At 44.1% G+C, this 23,498-nt stretch overlaps 1 protein-coding gene across 5 annotated transcripts in view; it reads left to right on the forward strand.

Moving 5' to 3' along the window:
• The window catches only part of KMT2D (lysine methyltransferase 2D), a 132,736-nt gene that overhangs the window by 64,268 nt on the left and 44,970 nt on the right, over window positions 1-23,498 (forward strand). For 3 of the 5 annotated variants that reach the window (XM_060763910.2, XM_060763912.2, XM_067463935.1), the window contains 10 exons: window positions 1,668-1,784; window positions 2,105-2,266; window positions 8,365-8,452; window positions 8,788-9,023; window positions 10,500-10,573; window positions 11,375-11,425; window positions 14,398-16,152; window positions 17,261-17,437; window positions 18,278-18,414; window positions 19,788-21,946. In XM_060763910.2, coding sequence (XP_060619893.2) covers window positions 1,668-1,784; window positions 2,105-2,266; window positions 8,365-8,452; window positions 8,788-9,023; window positions 10,500-10,573; window positions 11,375-11,425; window positions 14,398-16,152; window positions 17,261-17,437; window positions 18,278-18,414; window positions 19,788-21,946 — 4,956 coding nt within the window. The remainder of the gene's footprint in view (window positions 1-1,667; window positions 1,785-2,104; window positions 2,267-8,364; window positions 8,453-8,787; window positions 9,024-10,499; window positions 10,574-11,374; window positions 11,426-14,397; window positions 16,153-17,260; window positions 17,438-18,277; window positions 18,415-19,787; window positions 21,947-23,498) is intronic. The other 2 variants (XM_060763911.2, XM_060763914.2) reach the window with 2 other exon arrangements.

The raw sequence follows: 23,498 nt of genomic DNA on the forward strand, positions 1-23,498 counted from the left end.
AGTGAGTGAGTGAGCATTTGCATGCTAAACCATGATCCACAGATTCCCTTTCCACTTCAAATTGACTGTGTCAATAAGTGTGTCCTGTGGTAATTTTCCTGAATGGCAGACTCTGAATATACAAAGTAAAAGTATTTGCCAATTAAGGCAAATAAGATTCTATTTTATCAAATACCACTTACATAACCAAATAGTTTTGTTCTTACAGTAAATAGAGTTGTTAGGAAGCTGTAATAAATCTGCATGTTCTTTGTTTATATTACATAGTTTTATCTGTTTGGAGGAGCAGGAATCTCTGCAATATGCTATATCTTTCTTCTGTGACATTAGGTGTTGTCCATGATGCCCTCCTCTTGCCAACTCCATCACCTGAAGATGTGATGGGAAGGCAGTTGTAAAAATTATTGAAGCAATATTGTTGCTAGTTAACTTTTGGACCATAACTCCCAGAATCCTCTGTGTCATTCTATGTGTTTGAGGGGGCGGGGGAGTGTGTGTCTGGGAACCATCAAACAAAAAGTAACTTTTCCAGACTCTGTAGTCGTGTAATGAATCTCCCAGCATTCTATCTTTCTTTAAAAAATAGACCAGCATTTCTACTAATGCAGAAACATAGCTAAATAAAATAGTCTTGCTTCAGAATACCTGCTTTTGCCATTTCCAATAGCATTTCCACATTAGAATGGAGGGTACAATTGTGAAGAAGCGTTTTTTGTATGTCAGGAGTGACTTGAGAAATTGCAAGTTGCTTCTGGTGTGAGAGAATTGGCCGTCTGGAAGGATGTTGCCCAAGGCACTCCCGGATTTTTAAAAATGTTTTACCATCCTTTTAGGAGGCTTCTCTCATGTCCCTTTATGGGGAGCTGGAGCTGACAGAGGGAGCTCAGCCAGCTTTCCCCAGATTCGAACCACTGACCTATTGGTCAGCAGTCCTGCCAGCACTAGGGTTTAACCCAGTGGTTCTCAGCCTGTGGGTCCCCAGGTGTTTTGGCCTACAACTCCCAGAAATCCCAAACAGTTTACCAGCTGTTAGGATTTCTGTGAGTTGAAAGCCAAAACCTCTGGGAACCCACAGGTTGAGAAACACTGGTTTAACTCATTGCGCCACTGGGGGCTCCTGTGAAGAAGCTAATTTTTACCCTTGTGACCTCATCCCCTTTGTATCATGCTAGCATGCCCAGGTGTAGTGAAAATGTTGCGTTATGGTAAAAAAATTATGGTAGATGAAAAGAGAGTAATGTTGTTTTTACATGCCATTTGGGGCAGTTTGGCATGGTTTTAAAGTGGGAAATCCAAAAGTTTTGGGAACATTTATTTTAGTGGCAGGACTTTGAGGAAGTGCCTGGGGGACCTCAAGGTCTGTAAAAGTGGAGATGACTATGATATTTATTTATATACTACTTTTTTCCCTAAAGGAGACTAAAAGCATTGAAGAGTAGTAAAAACAATACAGAGTTTGGCTATTGCCTATTCCCTGCATTAGAAAGGGGTGACTTTCTTCCACATGACCTCTTCCATTGAAGGGTGGAGGTCATTTCCTTCATTTTGGAGGAATCAGTAGTCCTTCCTGATGCATTTGTTGGATATTAAAAGATGTGAGAATCAAGGGAGGGCTCACATTTGGGATCTCACTGCCCTGATAGGCTCTGGTATCTTTGCTCCCACAGGCACAGAGGAACAGATGGTGCCCAAGACCTCTACAGACCCCACAGGTGCCGAGAACGCAGCCACACCCCTGGGGGAGGGGGTGCTCAGCTCCGACCTTGACAAAATCCCCACTGAAGGTCAGGCGGGCCCTTTGAATAGACCCTACCACCCTTTTCATCTCCCTGAAAGTATCTGCCCTTGGGGAGAGCAAGGGAGATGGGAACCAGGACCCTCCTGGTTTCCTCCTCCCTTGGCTCCAGACTCAGGGGCAGATGCTGGCAAGCATGGGTCCTGCTGTATCCATTGCCTTTTTGCTTTCTCGTTCCTTGCTTCCCACTTTTGTGAATCTGCCTGCCCCCTTATTGGAGAACAGCAGGGGATTCCCTTCATTGCTGAGGTTTTCCTCAGTGAACTTAAGCACTTGAGGTTCCACTGTGGCTTTCCTCCTTACCAACAGAGCTGCCCAAAATGGAGAGCAAGGATGTTCAGCAACTCTTCAAAGATGTCTTGGGGTCCACAGAACGAGAGCAGCAGCTCAATAGTGTTGGGTCAGACGCTGAGGCTGGGGGTATTCGTGACCCAAACCGTGCACATCTTACCCAAAGACCATTCCTGCCAGGTGAGCCATTAGTAGTGAGATAGTAAAGGAATTCCCTTCCCACCGCCTCTCTTTTCCCATCAGATGCTTTGACATCTGAGCCTTTGGTGAACAACAGGAAGAGGCTCCCAGAGTAGTTTGTCGCCATAGGTGATCCCTTATGTCTTCCAAAAGTAGAGTCTTGGCGGTGGGTCCATAAATGACTGTGGAGATCTATTCTGGATCCACATGGTTTTTCACAATGAGGACATCAATTTCCAGATGGAAGGCAGTCCCAACAAGGGTTGGCTTGATGCGTCTTCCTCTTGGCATGTTTCTCCCTTTCTCCCTCCATTCATGCCTCTTCACATTCCACAGCATGTTGTTAACAGCTGACCTCCAGTTAAAACGCTCAAGGGCTAGGGCTTCCCAGTTTTCTGTGTTTATGTCACAATTTTTAAGGTTAGCTTTTAAACCCATCTTTAAATTTCTTTTGCTGTATACCAACATTGCATTTTCCATTCTTGAGCTGAGAGTAAAGTAACTGTTTGGAAGAAAGTGATTCGACATTTGGACAACACGTCTAGTCCAGTGAAGTTAATGGCGGAGAAGCATCACTTCAGTGCTGGTGGTCTTTGCTTCTTCCAGAATGCTGGCATTTGCCCGCCTGACTTCCCAGGAGATTTGCAGGATTTTTTGAAGGCAACACAGATGGAATCTTTCCAAAAGTTGAGAGTCATGTTTGCAGATGATCCATGTTTCACAGGTGTACAATAGAGTTGGAAGGACAATAGCTTTATAAATAAATATCTTGTTATCCCTACAAATGTCTCAATCCTCAAACAGTCTCTGCTTCGTTTGAAAAAAATGCCTCACTTGCAGAGCCCAGACAGTGTTGTATTTCAGTGTTGGATATTGATTTTTGTGGAGGTGGATGCCTACATAGTGGAAATGGTCAGTGAGAGGTTGAGCTTTTCATATGTTTCTGCAAAGGTGCTTAAAGTACCTTACAGGTCTTCTTCTGAAAGAGCACAGAGTACATTATTGTCAGCAAATTGGAGTTCTATATTAGAAGTTGTTGTGAGTTTACTTTTGGCTTTCAGTCTTCTAAAGAGCTTGCCATCTGTCTGATAGGTGATTTCCACAGTGTTGGGAAGCTTCCCATCAACAGAGTGTAGAATCAAAACTATGAAGGAAAATAAGGTTGGGGCAATTATGCATCTCTGTTTAATACCTGATCCCACCTTAGTTGGGACACTCTGGGAGCCATTGCTGTCCAAGACTGTTGCCATCGTGGAGGAGCCACAGGATGTTCACAAATTTATCAGGGCATCCAAATTTCAAGAGGATGGTCCAGAGAGCATTAGGATTCACGGTGTTGGAAGTCCTCTGCAAGATCAATGAATGCCATGTACAAAGATTGGTTTTGTTCCCTGCATTTTTCTTGGAGCTATCATGAAGTAAAAATCATATCCACAGTTCTTCTGGAGAGACAGAAGCTCTTCTGAGATTTGGGGAGGCTGTTTTCTGAAATAGGTGGTTTGTAAGTATACTTGTGAGGATTTTTCTGGTGGAAATTAAAAGGAAGGTACCTTGATAGTTTCCACAATCTCTTTTTTCTCCCTTTTTGAAAAGGGCAGTGATAATGGCATCCGTGAGTCTGCTGGGATCTTCTTGATCACCCACACTTTTTCAGTAAGGTTGTGGAGTTGTGTCATCTTATGCCTTCTTTCTTTAAAGATTTCAGCAGAAGTCAGCTGGTGCTTTTTTATTTGTTCATGTCTTCACTGACTTCCTCCAATCTAGGCAGTACTGATTTGTTGCAGGATTTGCAATAAGACTTCTTTGGCTATGTTGGAACCTATGTTGGAGGTTATGGTAATGCTCTTTCCAAACTAGTGTAATGGATTTTTTGCCCTTTAGAAGTTTGGTTCCATCTCCTGAACTTAGAGGGTATATGCCATGATTTGTTGGGTCTTAAATTACCTTTATGGCTTTAAAGAATTGCTGTGCGTCGTGGGCACCTCTGAAGTGTTGGATGTTTTTACCCTTTTTTGTCCACCATATGTTTTTGAGTTCTCAGGTCCTTCTTTGGACCTCAGCATTTGTACTAACGTAGATCCTTTTCTTAACGGCATGGTTGCTATCTCTTTGCCATATTTGGAAGGCTTTCCTTTTCTTATGGATTATATGTTGCATCTCATGATCATTCTCAACAAATGTTTCTTAGTTTGGTGTATTCACAAGATGTAAGGATAGAGGTCTTCAGTTCATTCCAATGTTCCTCATCATTTTCAGGATGTTCTATGGGTATATGATCCTAAAGTGTTGTTTAGAGAAGGGCATGTTACGACAACTCTTGAAGGGCTTGGGTGTCCATTTTCCACCTTATCTTTTTTTCCTTGGAGTCTAAGTTGGAAGCACTCTTGATGGACCTCATGGATCAAATTAATCGGTGGTCTGTCCAGCAGTAATCTGCACTTCTCTTGTGAGAAGTACATTACAGTGGTCTCTAACATGTATAATTGTATAGTCTAAGACTGGTTCTCAACCTGGGGTCCCCAGATGTTTTTGGCCTTCAACTCCCAGAAATCCTAACACCTGGTAAACTGGCTGAGATTTCTGGGAGTTGTAGGCCAAAAACATCTGGGGACCCCTGGTTGAGAACCATTGGTCTAAGAGGTGCCAATGCTTTGATCAGGGGTGCTTCCATGATATCATAAGCTTATTTTTCTGGCTGAAGAGTGTGTTGGTGATAACAAGGTAGTGTTCTGCACATTTGGTCAGGAGTAGGATGCCATTCGGATTACTGTTTCCAACTCCTTCTTTCCCTATGGTCCCTGGCCACAGGTCAAAATCTCACCCAACTCTTGCATTAAAATCACCCAGGATGACAATTTTGATCTCCTTGGGTATCTCAGAAAGGATGGTATCCAGCTACTAGAATTTTTTTTCCTTGACATCTTCATCAGCATCTAGTGTTCGTTCATAAGCACTTACCATAAGTTGCCTGCTGGTTTTTGGTGAGATTAATTTGGAGGGATGAGAGACATTTGCTAATGCCAATGAGTGCTTCAGACAGATGTGTCACCAAGTTGTTTTTGATAGCAAAGCCGACTCGTGTATTCATCGTTCTTGTTCAGGTAGTTCCATGCAAAAGAAAATGTTGCGTTCTTTTTCCTCCTTCAGCTGTCCTTCTTTTCGGGTCTCTTGGAGTGTGGCTATATCTATGTTAAAACGTCTCAGTTCCCTTGCAATTATAGCAATCCTACGTTCAGGACATTCATTGTGTTATCTAATAGTGTCTGTATGTTCCACACTCCAAAATTCATTTGGTTTTTGTTTTGTTTTGTTTTACCGCAAGGTGGTGACTTCTCTGGGTGTGTCATTCCAGTCAGGAATACATAAGAGAGGCAAACTATGTTTAGGGCACCTTTTCCAGCCCCCGTCCTGTATGAGGTGACCAGAGTGGATCTTAAATAAGTCTGTTCAGATGTGGATACAGCTGCCAAACTGCCACAGACCTAGAGTTAGAACGACCAAATCCATATCCAGTGCCCATGTGCTTAGGGCTTCCAGATTTCACAGTTCTGCCCCCCGTCAGCAATCACCATGGGATTTTTGTTGGTTTTGGTTTGCTTGAGAGACGACTGTGTATGAATTTGTTTTATGTGTGGAGATTGGTGCACAGCAATCAACACACAGTCTTCACAGAAAGAGATTCTAATCCAGTGGCATGGTTACAATGACATTGGTGGCCTGTTGTTGCAGTCTTCATCTGCCTTCACAGCTATTGTAATATGCAACATGTTGTCATCCACTTGGTTTATGATAGAGGTCTTTGAATCTTTCTTTTTCTGGTTCCTCCCCTATGACCTTGCCACCATGGGTGGGCCTGCTGAGGCTATATAACTCCGGCAGCTTTCCTCATAGGTTCATTGGAACACACAGTGCCACTTACCACAAGGTGATGATCTGATGAGGAGAGAGCACTTTGTATACCATGAACAAATCAATATAGTCCCTACATGCAAAAATATAGTCCCTACATGCAAAAATATAGTCTCTACCTACATGTAGTTTCTAAAAATCAATGGTGGGAAGGAAAAAAGAAAAAATGAACGTTGGCAGCAGTTTTTAAAGGATTATTGCCATATGCAACTGGAAACAATAGTGATCTTGCAGCAATTCCCCGAACTTTACTGCACTAAGTTTAAGGAGAAATGTTGCTTGATAACCAAAATAATGTTGCAGGGCTTTGGACCAAGATTGCCATGTACATGGAAGATGTCTAGTCATATAAAATGGTATGACACTTTGGCAGAAAGAGATATGGCTACCGGACTTGATATTCCCAACACCCCATTAGTGCATCCACTGTGCATATAATGGACTGATATAGATACAGTTGTCTCCCTTGCTTGGTTTTGGTAGTTCTTAACTGTGAAAGGACCATTCACAGATGCATCCCCATGTTGTCAGAGGAAAATTAGGAAGTAATTTTGAATTCTTAAACTTTTGGGTAGAGAGGAACTTTTAGACTATTCCTGTGACACAATACCTTTATGTGAATATGTTAAGAATGAAAGCAGTTGATAGGATGTTGGGTTCAAATGTAGGAGTTCTGAGTTCATGTTTCCAACTGTGGAGCCTGCTGCGCAAGCAACTGTCCCTTTGCTCTTTCTGGTGTGGTTGTGATCTTACATGGAGATTCTCCGCAGCGTTCTGTAAATTAAGGCAATCTTTTCAGAAATAATGATAGACAAAGGAGGCTTTTAAAGGTGGGTTTAGTCATTGCACCTTAGTTACGTGTAGATATTCACTTCTTCTGCATTAATGCTGGAGGCAGAACTTGTTCTTTACTTTGGATTAGATGTGGACACTCCAGATACTTCAGTGTTTGATTTTATGCGAAGGTGCCAAGTATTCTTTGAGAAGTTAGATGTCTAGGGAATGGACATCACACTCACCTATGTATCCTGTCCTTCTTCTAAGTTGAAAAATCAACTGCAGTATTCTGCTTCTACACCCTGGCTGTCTAGATATGTCTACCATTCTAAATTTTGGTTAGGACTGCTGAGAGAAAGGGTTTTTTTTTGTGCTGACTAATAAATAGTAACTTCTCAAATTGTCTAGGACAAATAAGAGCCCATCTTCAGGTAATCAGCTAAGGAAACATTGCATGAGTTGGGGGACTTTTTATTGATTTTGGGGGGAAAGGAGAAAGAAGGTATTTGATATGGAAAAATGAGGAATTTACACAAAGTGAATTCCTTTCACCGGGAATGTGGCATAGCTGGCTGGGGGTCAACTGTATTAAGATCACTACTGACCGAAAGGTCATGAATTTGAAGCCGGACCAGGTCGGAGTGAGCGTCCAACCAATTTGTGTAGCTTGCTGTCAACCTTTGCAGCCCGAAAGACAGTTGCATATGTCAAGTAGGACATTTATGTACCTCTTATGCAGAGAGGCTAATTTAACTAATTTACGATGCCATAAAATTCTCCAGCAAGCATGCAAAGAATGAGGAAGTACATCCTCAGTGTCACAAATGGTCGATGAACGGACAGCTCTCCTGGTGGCCAGAATACCCTCAAGAAAAAAAGCTGGAATGTTAAATAGCCTCTGAGTGTCTGTCTATATATGTTGTGTGTCTATGCCATTGAATGTTTGCCATGTATATATACATTGTAATCCGCCCTGAGTCCCCTGTGTGGTGAGAAGGGCGGAATATAAATACTCTAAATAAATAAATAATAAAGAACAGTCAGATAAAGTGCTGACATCATCAAATTAAAAACAACAACTATGGAGCCTTACTTCTCTGTCATCTTACTTCATTAGTTCTTCCCCTAGCAGTGCCCAGAACAGTCTTTTTTCTCTTTGATGTGTTTCTTGAATTCTAATGTTCCTTTTACCTTGTTGATTTTTATTGCGTTCCCTGCTCTCCTTCCTTCCTTTTGCATCTTCCTTGCCTTAAAAATAGTGGTTAAGCTTCTGTGCATTTGCAACCCTTCATTAGTTTTTGCCTCTCAAGCTCACAAAGTCCCCATTTAGAATATTAGAATGACATGTAGGTGTGTGTGTAGGGAAGAAAAGCCTTTTGATTTCAAGCTCTGTGACACTGTTTTTTTTATAGGTGGTGGTGTCTCCCTTGGGCCTCTACAACCAGCTGTGCCCATAGAGACCTACTCGGGAGTTTGCCAGTCCCCATTTCTTGACAGCAGGTAAGTCAGTTGTACTGGCATCCTCTCCCACTCATCTGGTGCCTAAGGCAAAGGAGAATATGGTGTCTTGTCCCATTCCATGGGGAAAAAACAATGGACTGGTGGCTGAAGTTTACTTGAAAACTGTTCATGGGACAGTGTGCACACAATGACAGCAGGCTAGTTTAATGGGTGTAGGGGAGGTCATTAGCACACCTCTTCCCTCTTAGTACTCACTATTGTCACTCGAGGGAGCTGTCTCACTGTTCTAAGTTGGTGGTTTAAATACTAAAATGTGTTCAACAACTACAGACTTCTACATAACTCCTTCCTTTTCCTCCATTGCCCCCACATAGGGAGCGGAGTGGATTCTTCAGCCCTGACCAGTGTGAGCCAGAGAGCCCTTGGGCCAGCAGCTCTGCTGCTTCCACACCCACTACCCCCACCACGGAGGGGGAAAGTGATGGGCTGTCCTATAACCAGCGGAGCCTGCAACGCTGGGAGAAGGATGAGGAACTGGGAGAAATGTCCACCATTTCACCTGTACTCTATGCTAACATGAACTTTCCCAATCTCAAGCAGGATTACCCAGGTGAGTGGTTTGTTTCCTTGTCCCCACTCTCCATTCCCACAGCCATTCCTCCTTAGGCCAGAAAGAAGAAGAGGTTGCCTTCCTGTCACTAATAATTCTTTGAATGGTCACCTGTGAACCCTCCCAAATTGAAGTTTGTTCGCTACATGCTTGGTATGGTGGGAAGCAGGTATTCCCCAGTGCTGTTGACCTGCTTTGCCCTAGTAAGTTGTAGTGCCAACAGATATGGAGGGCACAAGGTCAGAGAAGGCTGATGGTAGTGTTCTTAGTGCCATGAGATAGAAGGGTTCAGTTTTCCTTGTTCCATCTCAGGGAGTAGATGATGAGGTTGTCAAACATGCTGAGGGAATGAATATTTATTTATTTACTACATTTATATGCTGCCCTTCTCACCCCAAAGGAGACTCAGAGTGGCTTACAAGTTATAATTGTTTCTGATTTGTACGCTATTTTATTTGGACTTCATTCTGGTCTTCATCTTATACAATAAAGACACAAGAAGTCATTCAATAGGTGTTTCTATGGCCAGGAGCCAGGCTGTTGAAGTACTCTTGCGGCGAGGCTGTGGAGCCATGGAAGTGCCCTGTTCAGGAGTTGTAAGACAGCAGGGTTGAAAAGATGTTACAATGGCTGGCAGTGGGCATCCAGGCCATTGAAGTACTCTCACCATGAGGCTGTGGGGCCATGGAGACACCCTGCCCAGTAGTTGTAAGGCAGTAGGGCTGAAGCGGTGTTGCTATGGCCAGCAGCAGGCAGCTAGGCTGTTGAAGTACTCTCACCACAAGGCTGTGCGGCCATGGAGGGGCCCTGCCCAGGAGTTGTAAGGCAGCAGGGCCGTATAATGCTGCCCAACATACATTTTGGGGCCTCAAATGTTAGCCCTGTTTCTGGGTATATTTGACCAACTGATTCAATAAGTGGCACCAGTTTCCCCCCATCAGCTCTAGTTTTTGACATACAGAATATATGCTATCTCCTAGTCACCATCTGCTCACCCATAGAAAATCTTGACAATCATCTAAGAAACTGGAATGGATGCAGTCTTTCTAGTGTAATTTTATGATTTGATGTCCCAGATAACCCAGGAACAGGCCAAAAAACCAAGACACCAAAGAATTTTTGGTGTAGTGTAGAAGGTGGTGAAACTTTTGATGTGTGCATATCCAGAGTTGCACACATCAAAAGTTTCACCTCCTTCCACACACACACACGTTTGTATTTATGTTCACCATCTCCATTACCACACACATTATTCCATGCACACCACCAGCACACAACTGTTGGTAAAATTTAAAGATGGGTTCCTACTTCTGCCCCACAACCATCCTTTGGGGCATGGCAGGCCATGAGAAGATAGGTCTTACGTTCATCAGGGATTTGATTGCGGGCCTCCCCTTTCCAAAGCCCAAGGAAACTGATTCCACATTTGTTGAATTAGGTGAAATTGTATCTAATTGCATTCATGTCTTCTCACAGACTGGTCTAGCCGTTGCAAGCAGATCATGAAGCTTTGGAGAAAGGTGCCAGCTCCAGACAAAGCCCCTTACTTGGTAGGTAATATGAATAAATGTGATTTTAAAGTATAATCGTTTTTGTGACAAACTTTGAAAGGTTGTTTTCCTCCTAATTGCCTGAAGTATCATCTGAGTTCTTGTGTGTGTATGTATGCATTTGTGCACTTTGTCTTTGTATCTATACTTGGTTTGATCATTGTCATATTACAGGCAGAAAATGCAGCAAAATATTGCAGTGTGGAATGTAGTAACTTCATTAACTCCTTAAATATCTAGCAGCTTCTCACAGGCCCTGAATACACTCAATAGGTTCCTTTGGGATTTTCTGCTTCCTCTCTCTCTCTGACAACTTTTGTTTGTACTTTGGCAAGCCTTGAAGTTTCCTATTACCTGCATATACCTCCCTCATCATGATACAAAATGCAATTTTTGCTACATAAGGAATCACAATTGGTGAATGAATTCACTGTTGATATAGGGAAAGCAACTGGCAGAGCCTGGGGACCCCAGTGGCCCCCAGGGCATGGGAGAAAACTTCCAGTTTTAGAAATTGTCCCTACTGGACTTAAAACAACCAGGTGGGGGGGGGGGGGGGACATTTTTAGCAAATCAAAGTGCTCAAAATTGTGTTAAGATATGTTTAGAGTTTCTGCTAAGCTTTGGGGGGCTCATAGGTGACATTTTGTCCCATCCTACTATAGAAGATTTTTTTTAACATCCTGAGAGTAAATGACTGATTCAGTGATATGGGAAAGTTTGGGTTTGATTTTGTTCGGGGCAACTTTTTTATTTTCTGAACTTTCATGGTCCTCTTCTGCTTTAATGTTTTCTGTGCAGCAAAAGGCCAAAGATAACCGTGCAGCCCACCGCATCAACAAGGTGCAGAAGGTAAGCAAGGCAGTGGAGAAGCAAGTAGTGGACAACACAGGCTGAAAACAGTGCAAGAAAACTTAGCTGGAAAGCTAGGCAATAGTGACACTGCTCCTAGGGGGGGAAAAACCAAAGTTATTTTTTCCGTACCTGGTAGGCAAAAACACTTATGTTACATTTGCTCATTTAATTAAAGTTACTTTGGTTCAGCTTATTCTATGTATTGTTCACTGACCACTGGTAATGCTGTTGTGTTGCTCTTTGTTCATTGTGCATTTCCTCAGCTCCAAAGGTTTTCTCTTATGTGTTATCAGGTTAGCTTGTGCGGCATTTGTCCTAAATCCAGTTACTAGTCCCAGCTAGTTAGACTCATTGGAACTCACCTGAATTAACTGGTCAAATTTACCTGATTTGGATTAGTACTGGCAATTATATGTAGGTCGTAATGAAACTTCTTAGTAACAAACAAAAAGGCAAATCTGTTTTGTAGTATTTAAAATGTTGTAGTTAAAATAGAAATGAAATATTTGTGGAATAAAACCTCAGCCAGATTGCTGGGCTGACCTGGGTGAGCCAATTTCACTGATGTTAAAAGAATTTTCATAACTTCTAGTTCAGCCATGGGCAGACTTTCTAACTTGGGGGCTGCGTGACAGGCTGCGTGTGGTGGGCAGGCTGAGAGGAAGGAAGGGGGTTCTCCTCAAGCCCCCTCCCTGCCCTTTCCTCCCCTTCCTCTTCTCTTCAGGAGGCAGAAAGTGAAGGAAAGAACTTTTGGATCCCAGATGGGTTGGCCTTGGTCAGGATGAGATGGTGGACGGGGGAGAAAAAGTATTGCCTATTCCTGATATAGAAACCTAGCATCTTAGAGTTGGAAAAGACCCCCAAGGGCCACCCAGTCCAACCCCCTGCCATGTAATAAGGCACAAACAAAGCCTTCCCAATAAACAGCCTCTGTGGAAAAGCCTCCAGAGAAGGAGACTGCACCACACTCCCAGGCAGCCTATGCCACTCTCCAACATTTCTTACTCTCAGGAAGTTCTCTCAGTCGAATCTTTGTCCCTATCCTCCCCCTCCTCTGTAAAGAGAGTAATTCATTTTGAACGGCCTACAGGATACATACTTCCATATGAGTATCAATCCTTTCATTAGGCTCATTTTCCAGTTCTGTGGGCTAGACAATTACCAATATCATATCCTCCTCTTCAGATTAGATATGGCTCTCGGCTTTATGAAACATCTCACTGTAATATCAATTTGGCTAAAGGTTGAAAGAGTTTTCATGGGATCATATTTAGAATACTGGCTTCCATAAGGCCCTATGAATTGTCCACCTCACGGTGCCCTTCTTTTGCAATCTGGGCTTCATGAAAAATAATGGGAAAGTCATCTTTACATCCCTTTCATCACATCTATTTCATGGAGCCTGGAGCACTGTCTAGTCTATCTAAGCTTGAGCTCCCTCAAATACACGTTTCTTTTCTTATGAGAGTGACTCCATTGTATACCTTTCCTCTCCTCATGGGGCTCATCATGAAGACCAAGGAGGACAATGATTTGCCAGTTATGATTCTGGATACTTCTAAAGCTGTCTGATGGCAGTTCCCATTGGTTTTTTGTGAACTCTGAACTCTTTTTTGTAACATGCACAGATATCTATAACGACAATTACAAAAACTGTAGATTGCCAATCACAATTTCTATATTCTAAGAATTTCTACATTGAATGTAACATGAGAACATTCACACGATTAATTAAAGACTGTTTATAATTGGAAGATAATTTTTCAATACTTTGTTAACATAGTAAAACTAGAGCTTCCAAAATCACAATTAAATAATGTCAGGCACAGTGACACAAAATAACCCTATATTATGGAACGATCTTCTTTCATAAACAACATCAGAAACAGTGACACATGGTTTATCAATATTTCCAACAAATCAGTATACATAAAACATAATATAGATAAAAAACACTAAGACATCACAAAAGCAATAAAAACAACATCATCAGCGTCTCATTATTCTCAAGCATTGCCCATTGATTGCAACCGCTTGCAATCAATGAAGCACTCCTATGCATCTAAGAAAATTCCTTTCTGTGTTTTCTGCAAATTGAGAATCTTACATAAGACAATTCACTCAAATGTGTGCTTCATTTTCTTGTGCCTCTGCAACCTAAAGATATCTCATACTTTCACCTGTTGGCTATCTTCATTCACTCTAAGCTGCCAGATGCCCCCTAATCAGCACATACAAATAAAAAAGAGAAGCGAATGGAGGGCTGCTACCTATATGTAGACTGTGCTTGGTCTTCACTCAGTTTCAGGCATGCTCCTTGTAGCCCATGGCATTTTGTGATACTAATCTGTTCTCTTGGAAGACATAATCTCTTTTTGTAGAGCCAGTGAAAAGATAGTTCTCAGGTTGGATTCACCTCACCCATCCTTTCAAAATGACAAGGTGGATTTCCTATCCTGAAACTGTACTGTGTGGCATTTGATAGTGTGATTCTGTCTTTGGTCCTGACATGATCCATTATCCTTAGTGAGTTTAGCGTGCTACTCTCTCACATGTTTGTGTCACAGAAACCAGAAGGAAGAAGAGGTTGCCTACCTGTAACTAATTCTTTGAATGGACATTTGTGAACTCACACAGCCCAACCAATTTCCCCTCTTCATGCTATTACTTTCCTCAGATCTCCTAGTGGGAGACTTGGAAATGGATTTTGGTGAGAATGCGTGACTTATATGTGTGCGAGAGAGAGGGAGGCATTATTGCTAAAGCACAGTTCTAGAAACTTCTGAATATCTCCTCACAGGCACGGAAGGACTGACCCACATGTATCAGTTCACAGATGACCACTCGAAGAATTGCAGTAACATGTATGCAACGTGTTCTGTTATCAGTGTTTGTGAGTGTGCATGAATGTATACATTCAAATATTAACATTGTATTTGATACCATGCTTCTTGTTCTGTTTTTCACAGCAAGCCGAGAGCCAGATCAACAAGCAAACCAAAGTTGAGGTGCTGCGGAGGCCAGACCGCCCTGCCCTGCACCTGCGGATTCCACCCCAGCAGGGAACGCTGCCTGGTACCACCCAGCCGCCTCCGCCTCCTATCCCTGCTGCCACAGCACCAGGACAGCCCATTTATGTCAACAATGCTGCATCTCTGCCAAGTGGCTCAGGTGTAGAGTCTCCCAGTGAGCTCTTCCTCAAGCTTCCTTCTTCTGCCACCAGTGCCCAGCCCCCAGCGCAAGTGCCTTTGCACGAGCCCTACAGTGTGGCCTCTGCCTGCCCCCCACCAGATCCAGGTTTCCCCTCTCCTTCCTTGGTGGGCCAGAGTCCAACAGTGCCAGCCAGCTTTTCCTCTGCCTCTTCTTCTTCCTCCTCCTCCTCCTCATCTGGACAATCCCCACTCCTGTTGAATCCTCGTGCAGCCCCGCAGCTTGGAGACTTTCAGGCTACCCCTCCAGGGACTCCAAGGCATCAGCCTTCCACGCCTGACCCCTTCCTCAAGCCCCGCTGTCCCAGTGGATCCTTTGAAAACTTGTCTGTGCCTGGAAGCCCACAACGGGCGGGGCTCCTGCTTTCACCCCCACCATTTGGGGAGCAGAAGAAAGTACTGGACATCAAAAAGGAAGATTCTGGACATGGGATGTGCTCTCCCAGCTATGGCTGCAGCTATAGTGACTCCCCCTCCGGTGCTTCCCACTCCACTGAAATGAAGGCCCCCAATGTCTTCAAAGCCCCACTCATCCCACGGCCATCTCAGGTGGAACCCCAGAGCCCAGGATTGGGGCATCGGCCCCCAGATCCTCACCCTGTTGCTGCATCTCCCCCCAGTCAAGCTGATCTCTATAGTCGGTCACCTTATTCAGACCCCTATGCTCAGCCTCCCCTAACACCTAGGCCTCAGGCCCTAGTCTCAGAAAGCTGTTGTCCTCTGCCCCCTCGCTCCTTGCCTTCGGACCCCTTTTCACGGATCCCTGTCAGCCCTCAATCCCAGTCCAGCTCTCAGTCACCTCTCACTCCCCGGCCACTCTCCAATGAAGCCTTCTGCCAATCCCCTGTCACTCCTCGCTTTCAGTCTCCTGACCCTTACTCCCGTCCTCCTTCGCGGCCACAGTCCCGTGACCCCTTTGCCCCTTTGCATAAACCCCCTCGGCCTCAGATGTCAGACACAGGCTTCAAGCAAATGCCTATCTCTCACAATACTCTTGCTGTGGGGAATTTTCCCACAGGGCCCTCTTCTGCTGAGCCCCATCCCAAAGCTGGCCAGCAGCCTCAGTTTGCCCGCTCCCCTGGTGCCAGTGTCTTCCCAAATGCTCAGCCCCAGATTCGCTTCACCTTCCCTCCCAGTGAGCCAATCAAAAGCTCTCCATCCCATGGAGTAAACAACCATTTTGCCTCTGGCAAGCCCCAAAGCACAAGCTATGTCTCCTCACCGGGATTCCACCAAGTTGGGAGTCCCTTAGGTCCCAGCAAGGGAACCCAGGACTCCTACAACATTTCCCCACTCCGTCCTCCATCGGTTCTTCCCCAGCCACCACCTCCAGCACCTCCTCAACAAGATAGCAACTTGTCCTACCTGCCACGAACAGGCATGATGCCACCGGGTGACAAGAGGGAAGAGGGAGGAGTAGGACCCCCAAATAGAGAGCTGCAAGAACTGCCAGCCAACCAGGAGGGACCTATCAGCAGTAACACCACCCAAACAGAGATGGAGAAACAGCGGCAGGTAGGCAGTTTACTGTCATGTTTATTGTAAAAAGAGATTGGGTCCTTATTAATATTTAAGTGGTGATACACACAGGCCTCCATAATAATCTTTTGTTATTTTATGTATGTTATTTGATGTTATTATTTGCTTCTTTTTATTTTATTTTCTTGTACTGTAATTTTGGGCCTGGCCTCATGTTAGCCACCTCGAGTTCCCTTTGGGGAGATGGTGGCAGGGTACAAATAATAATAATAATAATAATAATAATTATTATTATTATTATTATTATTATTATTATCAGCTGAGGAGAGGGCAGTAGCTGTGACCTAGTAGCAGTAATAGGTACTATTAGAAATGCCCAAACAAAGGGGGAGGTGGTGGAGAATGAACTTCCACTTGTTTACTTATGTGTAAATCCACCCCCACCTTCCACCCCCAGTCTGAACAGCCCAGAAGGGAAAGTGCAACCTAGGAATTGTGGCATGATGCCACAGGAGTAGCATGATGTGTCTCGCATGGGTTGAAGGATTCTTGAGGTTGCAGCAGTAGCAGTTGCTTTGTTTTTACCTCCTCTGCATACCCCTGTATTTCCCTAGTGATGCCACTGGCCAGAAGTAATGCCATAGTGGAAAGTATGTACTTACAGTGTGACATAAATGAGTTAGCCAAGGTCTGTTATATTGTCATACACTAGTATATACGGTAATTGTACAGAGTGTGTCAACATTTTTTTATAGCAGCCTTAACAGGTAGGCTACTTTTAATCATACTGCAGATTGCAGGGAGTGGAGCTGAAAGAAGTTTTTCTAGTACTAGCTAGCTAGTCCTGTGTTTTTCGTCAGGTCACCAGCAAAGGGATAGGCTGGTTTATACATTGATTCACATTGTTTGCTGTAAGATTTACTTTAGTCTTCTGTTCTTTTTTTCTTCTGTTTCTACTTCTGGGTTCTTTTTGTGTGTGTGCCTGCTCATGTTGTGCAGGAAGAAACATGGAAAGGAAAAGTGGTTTCTAAGAACAACAAAAGACTTTATTCACACATGAAAGCTTAAGTGTCCTTCAAGGACATTGGAATTCAGAGCTTCATCTCACTGTGTGCCTTTTCTTTTTCATTATCTCACCGGCCAGCGCCAGAGACTCCGTGAGTTGCTCATCCGCCAACAGATCCAAAGGAACAACTTGAGACAAGAGAAAGAAAGTGCAGCAGCAGCAGCTACCAGTGCCCAGGCATCATGGAACCCTGAGACAAGCGGACAAGGCTTTGAGCAAATGAATCGCAGCATGACCCCATATCCATCAGCTCAGGTATGGGCATGGACAGTGTCCAACTGTGTTTCCTCTGTGACCTTGGAACTAGCATCTTACAGAGAGACACTAATTAAGCATATCCTGAGGAAACTGAATGCTTCGTTGTTGTGTACCTTCACATTGTATCGACTTATGGTGCCCCTTACCTGAATCTGTCACAGGGGTTTCTTGACTAGATTTGTTTTGAGCGGGTTGTGTGTCTTTGCTTTCATCTGAGACTGAGAAAGTATACCTTTTAAATGCCATGAGTTTTTCAAAGATCTGGCACAGCACACAGCTGTGTTAATACAAATCAAGGTTTGAAGTCCAATTAACACCAATAGTATTATTAAAACAGTTTCAGGAGCAAGAACAAACAGTAGCCAGGTTTGCAATCCAAAGATGAGATGCCAAGAGTTGACTTAGAATAACTTTGCAGAGTGCCTGGTCTAAGGCAGATAGTCAAGGATCAAAGTAAAGACCAATTCCATAAGTCACAGCCAGGCAGGTAGTCCAAGATTCATATTCCCAAGGTCCAAGATGAGGTCATAGAGTTCAAAATAGAATTGCAGGAACAAAGTTAGGGTCCACAGATCTTACCTGGGGTAACAGCCAGAATCCAAGTCACGAATATGAAGGTATGGTGTCATCTGTTATCAAAGAGCTACCTCTTCCTTATTTATCCACTGAACTCAGCTGCTGCTCGTTTCATCAACTCTGTACGAATCATGACAGAAGCCTGTGATGCATTCTTCAAGAAGGGAAGGTCAGCTTGACCCCTTCCAAGCACCCAGCAGCAGCCGAGCCAAGCCAGGCAAACTACTGGCCTTGACAACTGCACTGTCTTCCTTCCCACAGGACAAAGGAATGCTTGGTACCCCAGGTGGCAACAAACTACCTGGTGCAGTTATGGTGCAGTCTCCCTACGTTCAGGATGAGCGACTTGCTCGACCCCCTCCTGCAGCTACTCCTTCTACCATGGATATTAATGGCAGGTGAGTTTCCTTTACCTAACACTTTCATAATTTAGCTTATTTCTAAGCAGCTGGGAGATTCAAAAATTATAAACTTTAATGCTACATGAGATACTTGGGGTTTTGTGCTTCATTATGGAGCTATATTGTGCTTGATGGTCCATGGATATAGGAGAGTGTTTGAAGTGTGAGCGGCAGGAGCAGAATGTTGGGTGAATTTTCATATAGTGTATGATTGGTAGAGAATGTGTGAATGGGAGGTGCTGTGAACATGAGGTGAGGAGAGCAAAGAGGAAGATCAAATAGGATTAGGATTGCGGTGTAGGCCAAAGAGTTAGACTATGTGAGGCTGGACTGTGTGTAATGTATTAAGACTGCTTGGTTTATAATTATGAAAATAAAGTAAAATATCCATAAACATACATTTGTATGTATCAGTCTACACCAGCATCTTTTAGTCATAGGATCAATGCCATCTAGGAGTTAAAAGGACAGCCATTTTCTCAGGAACATGTTCTTCATACAAAGGAATTGAATCCAACAAGCATGTGATTTGTAAGGTGAGGTTTTCAGTGGTTATAGTTGACAATACGATCATTGCAATAAGGTCATTGGATAATTTAAAAAATTATACTGGGGAAATGAGTAGCTCCCTTTACCTTGCTTAGAAATAGATCATACAGTATTACACAAGAGAGTCTCTTCAGTGTGCCTGTGCACAGACACATACCATAAAGAAAGGGCATCATGCTTTGTAGCATACAAACAAAAGGCAGGTCCTTGCCTTAAAGTGCTCCCCATGTACATTCAGACAATTCAGAAGATAACAGTGATTGAGAGAGAGGGAAGCTGAACAGTGAAGAAAATGGTGCAAGTATTTATTTACTTTATTTATTTACTTTGCTTATATACCACTGTTCTCAGCACGAAGGCGACTCACAGTAATCCAGCAACTCCTGGAGCAACATACCATTGACATCTGTGCCTTAGAGTGACCTGCCTTACCTTGCCTAGTTTTTTTTCTCCTCTTTTAAGCTTTGCTCAGTGCAATGACTGAATAAGCATAGCTTTTTTAAAAAAATCTTCAACATGGTGTGATGAGCTGCTCTTATGAAAAAGAATGTAGTTCTGCTTTCTGAATTGATAATGCAGATCACTCGTTTTCCAGAGATGTGAGTTTCAGAGATCCAGCAACAACAGGAGCCTGAGGATTATACATATGGAGATATGTTCAAAAAAGGGAGTGCATAGTTTTTGAAGTGTCGACTATTACCATCTTTGAACAGCCTGGAATGTGGACTTCATATTAACCTGTATAGGTAGTGATGCTGGAGTCTCCATCTTGTTTCTGGCATTGACATCCCTCCAACCACTATTTTTCTTTTTCCTCTTAGGACATCAATGGCAGTTGCACAGCCATTTTATCCCCGCAGTGTCTTCCAGACCCAATCTTCACAGCATCAGATGTGGCAGCAGCAGCAGCAGCAACAGCAGCAGCAGCAAATAATTTCCATGCGTCTCCCAGTTCCTTCACGTTTTCCTCAGCCTCCAACACAAGATGTGAACCGACAAGCCTTGGGGAGCTTAGCCTCACGGTTACCAGGCCCTGGTGAATCAATCCAGGCTTCAGCAGGGACAGTCGGAGCCCAGTTCATTGAGCTACGGCACAACAGCCAGAAGGGAGTCCTTGGGAGTGGAGTCGGAGCCGGTCCCACATTTATCCAGCAAAATCCACAGGCTCGTCCCAGATTCTTCTTGCCCGGGAATGATGGCAGCAATCAGGTCTTGAAAACTTCTGTTATGCCCATGCAGGCTCCTTCCCTGGGAAGCCAAGGCATGCCAGTGCAGAAGATTCCTATCTCCCCCTCCCCTCAGGGAACAGGAATGAGCAACAACCATCACCCCCATGTCAAGGCAGTGCCCCAGTTAGGTCTTCCTCCTAGTAACTTAGATGTACAACACATCCCACCCCCACCACTCTCCTCATCTGGCCCGAAAGATGTACCTACTACCACTTCAGCTGCTGTTGACACTACCCCAGCTGCAAGCAAGAACCAGTTAGGTCTGTCCAGTAGGCCATTACCCTGTGAGGTGCCAGTAGAACCAGATCTAGATGATGAGTTTGATTCCCACAAGGATCTTGAGGATGACGATGACTTGGCTAACTTGAGTCTTGATCCAGATGTTGCCAAGGGTGATGATGATCTTGGAAACCTGGATAACCTGGAGACCAATGACCCACACCTTGATGACCTTCTGAATGGTGATGAATTTGACTTGTTGGCCTACACAGATCCAGAGCTGGATACTGGGGACAAGAAGGACATCTTTAATGAGCATCTGCGCTTGGTGGAATCTGCCAACGAGAAGGCTGAACGTGAGGCTTTGCTCAAAAAAGAACCTTCTGCTGGGCCTTATGTGAAAGACACTTCCTCTACTACTGTTGTGAAGCCCGATGAGCAGAAGGTGCCATCTTTGCCCAGAGATGATGAGCTCAAAGCTAAAGAGGGACTTGGCCTCCTCCAAATTCCCTGCTCGTCTTCTGCCGAAGTGTCACCATCTCCCATCACCACTAACATCAAGGCTCATAATGATATGTTGGATAGCAAGGCGGTTATCCTTCCAGCTGATATCAAGCCCAAGATAGAAGAAGGCTGTCTGAAATCCTCCGCATGTCAATTTAACTCTGGCACATCAGAGAAGCTTCCCATCAAGTCTGAAGGATCTGAGAAAATGGCTTCCACCTTAGCTGTCAACATCAAACCTAGCCAGAACATAATGAGCCCAGGTGCTATGCGGCATGGCATGACCCAGTTCCCTAACAATAGCCACACTTCCCTCTCAGATAAGGCTCTCTATGGCAATCCAAGCCGCCCACCGCTCACCCCTGTCCAGATAGGCCACACCAGTAACTCCATTCTAGAAAAATTTGAGCTAGATGGAGGGGGTCTAAGCCTCCCTAATACTCAGCATCACTCTCCAACTGATGACCTGGACAAGATGGAAAGCTCTCTGGTGGCTAGTGAATTGCCCCTCTTGATTGAAGACCTGCTGGAGCATGAAAAGAAGGAGCTGCAGAAGAAACAACAGATGTCCACTCAAATGCCAGGAGGTACCCAACACCTCCAGCCCCATGCCATGATGACTCACTCCGCTCCCCATTCCCAACCTCATGATGGGCAGCTGGTTAGCCCGCAACAGCAGCAGCAGCAACAGCTTCAATTGGGCCTTGTGGCCAGGCAACAGGGTATGGTGGCCAATCAACAACTCATGCAGCAGCAACAGCAACGTCTGGCTGGTGTCCAGCAAAGCCAAGTACTAGCACCACATATGGGAGTGGCTCAAAATCAAGCTCATATGCTTGCTACTCAGCATAGCATCCAGGCAATCCATAGCCAACAGAACCAGCAGCAGGTTTTAGCCCAGAAGCCCATGTCTGGAGTTCAGCAACAACCGCCGCAGCCACAGACACAACAGCAGATGATAGGATTAAAATCCCAACAGGTTGTGATGCAACAGCAACAGCTGGCTAACAGTTTCTTCCCTGATACAGGTAGGAGTTCTGAGAGAGCTTTGTCTATAACAGTCTGTTTTTGCCACAGCAGCAAAGACTTTCAACTTTGATGTAAAGCTTTAAACACAGCTCCAGATGTGATGCCTCATTGATATGTAGGGATTGACCAGAGAGAGGAATGGGGGGTTCTGGGATATAGGCCAAAAAAGGAAGATTTCTAAGCTCTGTGTTGTCAAAAGCTTTCATGGCCGGAATCACTGGGTTGTTGTGAGTTTTTCAGGCTGTAAGGCCATGTTCCGAAAGCATTCTCTCCTGACATTTCACCTGAATCTATGGCAGACATCCTCAGAGGTTGTGAGGTCTGGTTGGGGCTTATCTGTGCAGAGGTGCAACAGCTCACTTCTCAATAAGAGGGAAGAAAAAGTGGAGGTGGTTTTTTCTTTGCTCTCCCTAAGTAAGGTTTATTGATGGAGTCTGAACCTTGGAAAGAGCAGCATTTGTCCTGGCTTGCATTTGCAGCATAATAGCATTACGTTGCAAATGCTACCTTGGATCCATCATAGATAGATCAAGGCTGGAGAGGTAGGACTAGCATCCAGCTGTTCTTTGGCAGGCAGTATTCCTCCAATCTGCCACTCATTCATTCTGGTAGAATTTGGGTGGACAGTTCCCCAGATGTGGAAGAGGGAGGCCCTAACACTGCGGTTCTGGCATGTTATGATGTACATAAAATTTCCTGCTATAATGATGGGCTTTCAGGAGCTAACTTTAGTACGTATTTTGAGGGATCTGTGACATATTTTAGGAAGAGCCCCCTTTCTCAACCTATTCCTCACATATTATTTTTGGTTTGAGAATCATAGAGTTGGAAGACACCACATGGCCATCTAGTGCAACCTCCTGCCATGCAGGAAAAGCACACTCAGAGCACCCCAAACAACTTGTTGTCCACAAAGATGCCCAAGATCTTTTTAACATGGACTGTTGTTGAGCCAGGCATCACCCATTCTGTATCTTTGCATTTTATTTTTTCTACCTAAGTGTGGTATCTTATATTTATCCTTGTTGAAATTAATTTTGTTTGTTTTGGCTCAGCTCTCTAATCTGTTAAGGTCATTTTGAATTCTGATCCTGTCCTATTAAGTATTAACTATCCATCATAGTCATTAATGAAGATGTTAAACAGTACTGGGCCCAGGACCGAACCCTTCGGCACACCACTAGGGAATTCTTACCAGAATGAAGAGAAACCATTTGTGAGCTCCCTTTGGGCTTAGCTAACTACAGATGCACCTAACTGCCTCACCCACATTTGACTAGTTTGTTTGCAAGAAGGTCATGGGGGACCTTGCCGGAGGCCTTACTGAACTCGATATACTACATCTACAGTATTCTCTGTATCTACCAAACTTGTAACTCTATAAAAAAACTTGCTTTTGAGAAATCCATGTTGACTTTAAGTGATCACAGTATTCCTTTCTAAGTGATTGCAGACTGCCTCCTTAATTATGTGTTCCAGAATATTCCCTAGTATTGATGTCAGGCTGACTGGCAGGCTGACTGTTTGGATCCTCCTTTTTTCTCCTCTTGA

The sequence above is a fragment of the Anolis sagrei genome, chromosome 2, assembly GCF_037176765.1.
Source record: "Anolis sagrei isolate rAnoSag1 chromosome 2, rAnoSag1.mat, whole genome shotgun sequence".
Lineage (NCBI taxonomy): Eukaryota > Metazoa > Chordata > Lepidosauria > Squamata > Dactyloidae > Anolis > Anolis sagrei.